At 43.2% G+C, this 11012-nt stretch overlaps 1 protein-coding gene across 5 annotated transcripts in view; it reads left to right on the plus strand.

The window, feature by feature from the left end:
- The window catches only part of CYFIP2 (cytoplasmic FMR1 interacting protein 2), a 118988-nt gene that overhangs the window by 54627 nt on the left and 53349 nt on the right, over positions 1 to 11012 (plus strand). For all 5 annotated transcript variants that reach the window (XM_061617478.1, XM_061617480.1, XM_061617476.1 and 2 more), the window contains 8 exons: positions 197 to 344; positions 2465 to 2618; positions 3062 to 3218; positions 5860 to 5956; positions 6069 to 6145; positions 7965 to 8073; positions 8985 to 9104; positions 10709 to 10908. In XM_061617478.1, coding sequence (XP_061473462.1) covers positions 197 to 344; positions 2465 to 2618; positions 3062 to 3218; positions 5860 to 5956; positions 6069 to 6145; positions 7965 to 8073; positions 8985 to 9104; positions 10709 to 10908 — 1062 coding nt within the window. The remainder of the gene's footprint in view (positions 1 to 196; positions 345 to 2464; positions 2619 to 3061; positions 3219 to 5859; positions 5957 to 6068; positions 6146 to 7964; positions 8074 to 8984; positions 9105 to 10708; positions 10909 to 11012) is intronic.

The raw sequence follows: 11012 nt of genomic DNA on the forward strand, positions 1-11012 counted from the left end.
CTGGCCATGCCAACCAGTGGCAGGCAGCCTCAGAAGATTGCCCATGAGCAAATGTGGCTCTCGGATTAAAAAATGTTCACCACTCCTGTATTAATTGTATATTTACAACACTCCTGTAAGGTAGGCCAAGCTGAAGAGGCAGTGATTTGCCTGATGCTATGCAGAAATTTGAATCAAATATCTTTCACCTTCCCAGTGTCCTCCAGGCAATTAGAAAGACAATCTGTGACTGGGAGGGAGGGCGTGAGCCTCCAAATGACCCCTGTCTGAGAGGGGAGAAGGATCCAAAAGGCGGTTTTGATATCAAGGTCCCACGACGAGCTGTAGGGCCTTCTAGCACACAGGTATGTATTTCCTTCTCTGCTTAGAAGCCGTTTCAGAGATACAGTTGTTATCTACATAAACTAAAGTTTCAGAACAATTTTGTTTTATTGTAGTCTTCTCTTTCACACCAGTTATTCATTAACTTAATACCTACACAGTAGGACATTGCAATTTGTAATATTGCTTGCTATTCTGAATGTGCTGTTGGCTTGCAGGTCAGCCCTAAACACGTTGGCTATGATAGAATAAAACCTTTTCTTTAATGTCAGGCTACTTGTCCTCCCCACCCCACCCCATGAAAATCATAGGACAGTAGAGTTGGAAGGGGCCTATAAGGCCATCGAGTCCAACCCCCTGATCAATGCAGGAATCCAAGTTAAAGCATACCTGACAGGTGCCTGTCCAGCTGCCTCCTGAATGCCTCCAGTGTTGAAGAGCCCACCACCTCCCTAGGTAATTGGTTCCATTGTCGTACTGCTCTAACAGTCAGGAGGTTTTTTCTGAGGTTCAGCTGAAATCTGGCTTCCTGTAACTTGAGCCCATTATTCCATGTCCTGCATTCTGGAACAACCAAGAAGAGATACTGGCCCTCCTCTGTGTGACAACCCTTCAAGTACTTGAAGAGTGCTATCATATTTCCCCTCCGTTTTCTCTTCTCAAGGCTAAACATGCCCAGTTCCTTCAGACTCTCATAGAGCTTTGTATCCAGTCCCCTGATCATCTTTATTTCCCTCCTCTGAACCTGTTCCAGTTTCTCTACATCCTTCGCCTCGTTCCTCCTGCCAAACAGATACCAACACTGTTGGCGCAAACAGGGCAGGTCACATTTTAGGTGGTTTGGAGGTGTGGTTAGATACCTTCACCTAATAAGTGATCAGCACTCTCAGAACTGAAAATCCAGCAAATTGTGCTGGAGCATTATGCATATATCGTAGGAGCTGGATATGGTGTGTGAAGATATCATAGAGGCTGGACAGGGCCGGTTCTAAAGGGTGGCCAGGTTGGGCACTGGCCCGACGGCCCTTAGAGCTACAGGGGGGCCCTCAGCCACCCCTCCACTCCCCTTCCATGATCCACAGGCCCCACACGTCCCCCCACGTCTCCCCACTTACCTGTCTGCTATCTTTTACCGTTGCCCTTAACAAAGATGGCGGCTGCGGTTTCCCTAAGGTACTGAAGCCCCTGCCACCATCTTAGCTGATGGCAGAGATGCGTGCATGTAGCACGCATGCGTGCCATCAACAAAGATAGCAGTGGAGGCTTCATCCCCTTAGGGAAACCGCGGCTGCCATCTTGGTTAATGGCAATAGTAAAAGACAGGGGACAGGTAGGTGGGGGTGGGGTGCACGCAAACGCGAATGCACACGCGCACACACGCCGAGGCCCAGGGCAAGCTGATGCCCAAGGGCCCCGGCATTCCTGGAGCTGGCCCTGAGACTGGATATAGGGTGTGAGGATTTTTGTTTGTTTGTTTTGCCCTCTCAAAGAGAAGTAGTTCTTTGTGAGTACAGCATCAGTTCCAATTAACACATAATGTACAGGGCTTTTTATTATCATTGGTTTGGGGCTATTTACTTGGAAATATATTTTATTGAGATCCATGGGTTCTGCTTCTGTATAATTCCTAGCAGTAACTCGGCTCTAGGGATCAACATGGTAGTGCCCTCACAGATCTCACTGTCCCATGCAGAGGCAGAAGAGGGCACATCCTGGCCATCTCTGCTGCTCACTCCCAAACCACTTGTACCATCACAGAGTAGTCTGGGATGTGATCAGATCTCCATTCTTTCTTACCTTCCCCAACCTGATGCCGTCCAGATGTTTTGGACTCCAACTCCCATCATCCCTGACCATTGCCCACGCTGTCTAGGGCTGATGGGTGCTGTGGTCCAAAATGTCTAGAGGGCACCAGGTGGGGCAAGGCTATATTGAAATAAGTGGCATAAGTCATGTAAATCCCCCAAAAGCTTTTAATTTGGAATTGTGGGTGGTAGGGTGTGTGTTGTCATTTTTTTTAAAAAAAAGGTTTTGTTTATATGTTTTTAACAAAGACAAACTATAGATAAATTCAGTCGTGAGCAGTCATGAGCTACAGGAAATGGCACAGACTATAATAACAGTATTGTGTGTTCTCTTGCAGCTTTACATGGTGAGAACCATGCTGGAATCCCTCATTGCTGACAAGAGTGGCTCAAAGAAGACTCTCAGGAGCAGCCTGGATGGTCCAATAGTGCTGGCCATTGAAGAGTTCCATAAACAGTCCTTCTTCTTCACTCATCTTCTCAACATTAGTGGTAAGAGCAGTGGCAGGTTTGATAGGAATGCATGTTTGATATGTGTCAAGGATAGCTGCATTTGAGGCAGTTCCTTTTTTACTGAAGTGCTTGATATGAGTTAACATGTCAAGGATAGTAGTGTCTGGTGTAATCTCTTCTGTTTTCTATAGCTTATATTAAGGCACTTTTAGATTTGGATGTAAACTTTGAAAGAAATTACTAGCATATATGTGTAAACTGGTTTCTTGAATAATTTATGGCCATGTTGTAACAAAAGCATATTTATTTTTATAGATAAAATTGTATATTATTTGTATATTCTGTTTTACCTTAATTTGGATATGCTTTTATATTCTGTATATATTATAATTTGTAATATATAATTAAAAAATTAATAGCAGATTTACCTGCTGTACATTCTTCATAAGCATTAAACCTTTCTCCTCCTTGGGTGTTTTCAGAAGCCCTCCAACAGTGTTGTGACCTTTCCCAGCTTTGGTTCCGAGAATTTTTTCTGGAGTTGACCATGGGCCGTCGAATTCAGTTCCCCATTGAGATGTCTATGCCTTGGATTCTAACAGATCACATCCTGGAAACCAAAGAACCTTCTATGATGGAGTAAGAGCTCAAATATGATATGGAGTCTTCCATGGAAACGAATGGGCATAAGTATCTTTCAGATAAGAGCTCTAGGAAATTTGGTTTTATTTGAAGTCCTTTTTCTAGTGCGTAAAAGGAAATGGTGGTCTAGTGTTCAAAATCAGGTATCATGCCTTCTGCTTTCTATCATGGTATCCTCCTGGACCGCCTAGCTGGGATGGGACTTGGGGGCACTGTTTTGCAGTGGCTCCGGTCATTCCTGGAGGGGCGAACGCAGAAGGTGGTATTGGGGAACTCCTGTTCGACTCCTTGGCTGTTGGCCTGTGGGTCCCTCAGGGTTCAGTTTTGTCCCCTATGTTATTTAACATCTACATGAAACCGCTGGGAGAGGTTGTTCGGGCATTTGGAGTTCGCTGCCACCAGTATGCTGATGACACCCAACTCTATTTCTCTTTTCCACCTTCTTCCAAGGAAGCTGTCTTGGTTTTAAACCGGTGTCTGACATCAGTGGTGGATTGGATGAGGGTGAACAAATTGAAACTTAATCCAGACAAGACAGAGGTGCTCCTGGTCAGTCGTAGGGCAGATCAGGGAATAGGGATGCAGCCTGTGCTGGATGGGGTTATACTCCCCCTGAAGACACAGGTTCGCAGTTTGGGTGTACTCCCGGACTCAGCTTTAAATTTGGATTCCCAGGTTTCTGCAGTGGCCAGGAGGGCTTTTGCACATTTGAGATTAGTGCGCCAACTGCGCCCGTTCCTTGACCCATCCGATCTGGCCACGGTGACACATGCCTTAGTCGCATCCCGTTTAGATTACTGTAACGCGCTCTATGTGGGGCTGCCTCTGAAGACTGCTCGGAAACTTCAGCTGGTACAACGTGCTGCAGCCAGAATGTTAACTGGGGCTGATTACAGGGACTATACAACTCCCCTGTTAAGAAAGCTCCACTGGCTACCAGTTTGTTTCCGGACACAATTCAAAGTGCTGGTGCTGACCTATAAAGCCCTACACGGCTTGGGTCCAGGCTATTTGTCAGACCGCATTGTCCTCTATGTGCCTGCCCAGGCCCTGAGATCCTCAGGAGAGGCCCTTCTTTCAATACCTTCATCCGCACAAGTACAACTAGTGAGGATACGAGATAGGGCCTTCTCGGTGGCTGCCCCTAGGCTTTGGAATTCCCTCCCCAAGGAGATAAGAATGGCCTCTTCCTTGCAGTCCTTTCGTCGACAGGTAAAACCTTTTTTATTTCAGCAAGCCTTTGAGTCCGAAGGCGGCTAAGGATAGGCCTAAAAGGAGGTTATATTGTTCTTGCCTGTTTATTTTTTAATTATTCTGATTTTATGAGTATAGTTTTTAATTATTAGAAACAGTTTAATGCTATTTTAAATTAGAGTCATTTTTAATTATGTCTACATTTTTAATTATGTCTACACTTTTTAATTATATTTGTCTATATTTATCATTTATGTATTATGTGCTTTTAACTTTGGTAGGTTTTTAAGTGTATGTGTTTTTTATCTGGAAGCCACTTTGAGTTCCAATTTTGAAAAACGGCGGGGTATAAATAAAGTTAATAATAATAATAATAATAATAATAATAACAATAATAATAATAATAATAATAATAATAATATCTGCCTCATAAAAGTAGCTTTCTTTCTTTTGGGGCACATGGCCTACTTGTGCCATCAGAAAGTGGTGGATGGGTGGTGGGGACTGAAGCCTGTCTTAAATGGCAGGCCAGGTGTTTCACCTAACATGGGGAATCCTCAGGTGATACATAAAGTATCACAAGTTTTTCAGGACTTATGGAACAAGTGAGATCAGGAGTGAGTATTTATGCCTCTCCTTCCCTCCCTCCTTCCCTCCCTCTCTCTCTCTCTCTCTCTCTCTGTGGATGTGTGAGTGTGTAGGGTTTTTTTGTTTGAGTAGCCCCCACTACTCTTCCATCAGTTTCAATTCGTTTGTATGAAGAAACTGTTTAAAAAGCAAAAGACATGCATTTCTGATTGTATTATATTTTTATGCATAAAACTAAAATAGTTTCCATTGAGTTTTTTTATTTGTACATATGCACACGGTGTCCTAGGCACACTGAAATGCAGGTCATGCTCTCTTGTCCCTCCCGCTTAGGAACATAGGAAGCTGCCTTATTCTCAGTCAGACCATTGGTCTATCTAGCTCAGTTTTGTTTACACTGACTGGCAGCAGCTCTCCAGGATTTTGGGCAGGGTTCTCTCCCAGCCCTACCTGGAGGTGCCAGGGATTGAACCTGGGACCTTCAGCATGCAAAGCAAATGCTCTGCCACTGAGCTATATTCCTTCTCTCTTCCAAGGGCAGTTCTGTGGTATTTCTGTCAGCCCTCTCCCCCCTTCTCTGCTGTCGCTGTCTTCCATTTTCTGTTCCTTCTGTTTCTTACACTGTCTTGGAAGTATCACCTCTCACCCATAATTTTCATGTGCCCTTTAACTTCTTCCTCATGTACAAACACTTTTTGGGGATTCCTTCCTGAGCACAAGATTTTCTGCACTCCAGAAATGAGTGCAAAATGAGCAGATGAGGAACTTCTCCTTTAAAAAAAGAAAAGAAACCTAGGTGACTGGCATGCCCAAACCTTGTGCTGACATAATCCTAAGCTTGTTTCCTTCATTGCAGGTATGTGCTCTATCCATTGGACCTCTACAACGATAGTGCATATTATGCTTTGACCAAGTTTAAAAAGCAGTTTCTCTATGATGAAATTGAAGCAGAAGTGAGTTTTTTTCCTTTTTCTTTTCTAATGATGGTTTTTAGTAACTTCATAAACAATTATACTCTCTTATGCCTATTTGTTCTAAAGCCTGTTTCTTTCACCTTTTCACCAGGTCAACTTGTGTTTTGATCAGTTTGTTTACAAACTGGCAGACCAAATCTTTGCTTACTATAAAGCAATGGCAGGCAGGTAGGAGACTTCTCTTGAGTTTTGGTGCAGTCTCAAAACATGTCAGGCTTAGCACTGTGTTGTATCAGCTGTTGTGTGCTCTTGTAAAGACAGACGGGTTCCATATCTGAAGATCTTATGGCCTGTGCAGGTGATGAGATGACAACAAATAGGCATTGCTGGGAAATGAGAGGAGGAGTTAGCACAGATTCGACAATGATTGCAGTGATCCACAGCAGTCTAAGCACACGGCCTAGAATGATAACGCTGTATATTGATCTCAGGCAGATTTGTAATGATTGTCCATTCAATTCCTCGTGTGTATGGGAAATAATAGAAAGAGAAAGTGAAAAGAGGATTTAAATGCGATTTTTTAAAAAAACTGATTGATCATGAATTGCATAGTATTGCCTACTATTGACTGGCAACTACCTTTTTTACAGTTGAAGATTGTCTCTTATCTGAAAGGTGTCACTTAAGCTCTGTTCCAAATCTTGCACCAAGGAAACCAAACGTCCATGTTAGTAAAATCCCAGATTCTGCAAACAGAATATTTCATGCAATTTATGCAGTGTTTAATGCACTAAACCCACTTAATTAATTTGACAATTCAGATACTCTTGATGAATTTGTACAACATGGGAATGGCTAAATGATGCTCTCCAGATGGTCTTGGACTAAAACTCCTATAATGCTTGACCATAGGCCATGCTGGCATGGGCTGATGGAAGATGTAGACCAACAACATCTGGAAATCACCAGACTGGCTACCCATTTCCTGCTAACCAGTAGATGCCTTTCAAGGGTTCATTTTAGTTTCTAATGAATTACTTCCATGCATCAAACCTCCATCTACTATCATGTGGTCAGAGACCCACAAAGTGTATCGCTTATAATAAAATACCAGCATCCCTGTTCTCCAAGTTCCCTATATTAGTATTGCAGTGTGGGGTGGGGAGTGGGGAGACAGAGGAGGAAGAATGTGGGATCTTATACCCATTTGTTTAATTTGAAAAACTCATGAGGCCTGAGATGTGAAAGCAAGAATTACCTCAATACCACTTTCCTCCATGTCATTGGTCTTCTCCATCCTCTTATTTTGGTCCTTCATCCCATTATGCAGCTATAGAAGTGTCTGCTGATGTAGGGATGAGGCCTGCACAGGTGTCATCAATACCTGTGTAAACCAAGAATCCCAAAGGCTACATTGGTATCATGCAGATAGGGCCAGGGGGATGCACGTAAAATTCCTTCACTTCCCAAAAAGCTTAGTTTTAAAGGACTGGAATATGAACACTAATAGCAATCTTGGCTTGAAACTAATAGCAATCTCATACGTCAATATGCTTGAGCTACAGAGAAAAGGGTGGCAAGCTGAATTGTTTGTGAAAGGGTCAAGTTGCAAAACTCTGAAAACAGAGAGGGAAACAGAATAGATCTATTCACCAACAATGAATATCTCTTGTAGGGATGGTGAACCTGGAACCCTCCAGATGTTGTTGGACTCCAACTCCCATCAGCCACAGCTGATGTTGAATTGTCTAGGAGATTTTATTTTCTTAAGTTTGTTTATATATAAGTCATATAATTTAACTTGTTTATTTGTTTATATGTAATTCTTCTGCCTTTCTGTATTTAAATATTTGTACCTGTATGGCTGGTCAATGACCACAAGCAATTGTCTGGGAGCTATAGTCCAACAACATCTGGAGGACACCAGGTTCCCCACCAGTGTTCTGTTGCATAGCTTTCCTTCTAGGTTAAATCTTGTTAATAACATAAACTGGACCATTCAGGAGACATTCAGGTAAAATTATTGACAAGTATTTTCCAATTACAGTGTCTTATTGGATAAACGATTCCGGGCTGAGTGTAAGAATTATGGAGTGATTATCCCCTACCCGCCATCCAACCGCTATGAAACACTACTCAAACAGAGACATGTCCAGGTACAACTTGCTCAGCCGCAACAAGATTCCCAGTCTTTTATATGGGCCTGCCTGTTATGGAGGATTCGCACATTAATTTTACATGCTAAAACTCTGTGGGTTGCCAGGCTTTACCATGCATAAAAATGTATGTGTGAAGGCCTTTATAATTTCCTATAGCCCATCTCAGATAACCAAACCAGCAAAAGATACTGCTGTGGTTGTTTCACCATGCTCCTCTGGTGGAAAGCATCATAGAAACAGGTTTTGGCCCATAAAGTAACCATATGAATGTACCCTTATATCCCTAATCCAATGTTAGGCATTAGCAGAATGGACAGATATAGTTGGAATGTCTCTTGAGTTCTTATCAAGCATGGCAAGTTTTCAAATATGAAAGCGTTCATTGTTCCTTTTCTTTCATTTTCTCTTGTTTTCACAGGAACATAGGAAACTGCCTCATACTTAGTCAGATCATTGGTCAATCTTGTTTACTATTGTCTGCACTGACTGGCAGCAGTTCTCCAGGATTTTGGGCAGGGTTCTCTCCCAGGAGAACCTGGAGGTGCCAGGGATTGAACTCAGGAACTTCTCCATGCATAGTACATGCTCTGCCACTGAGCTACAGCCCTTCACACTCATGTGTCCCAACCAGCAGGGTTTGTTTTTTTACAGATACTGAAGCTCCACTGCATGCATAGGTTTTTTTGCCCTCAATATCACTACAATGGAGAAGCAGATCCTCATGCATATTCCTTTGACAGCATGGGTCTTCCCCCACTTGCTGATATGAATGGATTGAAACTCTTACCTACTTTTCAGTAAATAGGCCAGCTCATACATTTGGGATCTAATTTTGTTCTTTCTCTACATTTTTGTCCTGGATCATGGGCCACTTTTCTCATTTGCTGTCTATCTTGTGTCTTCCACAGCTGCTGGGCAGATCAATTGACCTAAATAGACTTATCACCCAGCGTATCTCAGCCGCGATGTACAAATCATTAGACCAGGCTATTAGCCGCTTTGAGAGCGAGGATCTGACATCCATTGTGGTAAGTATTCCCAGTGGCACCGCTAGGGCTGGATGACAGGGTACAGTTCTGGGCCTCTGCAGTTGTGTGTTTGTGTGGGGTTCTTAAACAGCAGCAGTAGTCATCTTTTTTCCTTTCTTCGTTTTTGTAAGTTTTCACATTGAGTCAGCCACAATGGAGAATGAAGATGCAGACAGTCGCACCCCCCCCCTTTATTTCTCATCATCAGAAAGGCACTCTTGGAAATAAAGGTGGCCAGCACGATGATCTGGAGCTTCACTCCCCAGTGTAGTTGCTCTGTGTAAAAACATACAAAATTCAAGGAAATAAAGAATACGTTGCTACAGTTGCTGGGGATTCCCTTTGCCTTCAAGGCTCCAGGCAGGCTCAGAAGGGTCAGTCTGGGAGAGACACGTGCAGTGGGAAAAGAATCTCAGCTTCTGTCTTTGCTCTTCTCTGTTTCTGAAAAATCCAGCACTCCACAAGTAAAGCACTTACTTTTTTGTCCTATCTTTCTTGGCCTCTCTGCTGAACGCTCTTCTTGGGGGTGAGGGGAGGAGAGAACTGGGTACCTTCCTGGCTTGGAAAGGAGAAGGGTGGCTGAGGAGAAAAGACCCCAGACTAGTACCGAGATCTGTGGAACCTTTTGTGTCAGCTGTGTGTAGCAGCAGCGGTGGGGGAGATGGCCTAGACAAGGATTTGCCTTTGCTTAGGGTTTACATTAGTCAGTTTTACAGACATTAAAAAAGGTGGAGGAATTTCATCTACAGCATTTTTTTTTAAAGTCCATTTGTCCCTTTAACAATTTCATGATAGGCAGAAATCCAACTGGTGCTGTTGAATTTGAATTCAACTGTCTGTTGAATTTCAGCCTGCCAAATGTAGCTATCAAAAAGTTGGCAACTACGGTGGTGACCATCATATCTGGCATTTTATGTAGTGCTTCTAAACCTTGAAAGTACTTCTCAATATATTGTCTTGAAATCCCAACATCATAATTGTAGGGAGGGCTGGCGTCATTTTCCCCATATTGTAGTTGAAAGGTCTGAGGCTGAGAGGCAGGGGCTTCCTAAGATCACTTAGTTAGCTCATTGCAGGGGCAATAATTGAACTGTGCATTTCTAGTGCATGTGACAGCCTCTAAAAAGTTCTGATTTTGCAGGGTTGCACCTAATGGAGAAAGCCTACACTTGCTGTAGAAGGCTTCACCCATTCAGACCTTTGCCCAAAGCGTTGATATTGCAGGGCAGATATGGTAGGGGATGTGATGGTGGGACTAGTCCGTGCAGTCCCACGGCTAGTCCCTGCAGTATCTTGCTACGTGATCTGGAGAGACATACACCCGAACTGGGCTTAATATTCTGAGATAAAAAGTAATAGTCCAGAAATATTGTGTTCAGAGAGGAATAGTTTTCACCCACTGCAGTTGTACAAATGATAGGCAAGATCTCCTTCCCCCCGTTCGTATACCACCCACCTTGACTTCATAGTAAAAGGATATGCAAATAACAGTTGAACATATCCTGCCTGCCTTATATCTCATGTCCTTGCTGATGTGTGAGATCTTTCTGCTGTGATATTGATAATGCAGAATGTCTCTTTGCTGCTGCCTTTTCTCGGTGTAGGAGCTGGAATGGCTTTTGGAGATAAACCGTCTGACACATAGACTGCTGTGCAAGCACATGACCTTGGACAGCTTTGATGCCATGTTCCGAGAGGCCAATCACAACGTCTCAGCTCCTTATGGTCGCATCACCCTTCATGTCTTCTGGGAGCTAAACTTTGACTTTTTACCTAATTACTGCTACAATGGGTCTACTAATAGGTAAGAAGAAAATGTCAAAGTGGGATGCTTTAAGGCCTTGTTTGAAGGCTAAGTGTAGATCACCGATACTTTTTCAGACTCATACCCTTTATCCTGCTTGAACC

This window comes from Rhineura floridana, chromosome 3 (genome assembly GCF_030035675.1).
Source record: "Rhineura floridana isolate rRhiFlo1 chromosome 3, rRhiFlo1.hap2, whole genome shotgun sequence".
NCBI classification, from domain to species: Eukaryota; Metazoa; Chordata; class Lepidosauria; order Squamata; family Rhineuridae; genus Rhineura; species Rhineura floridana.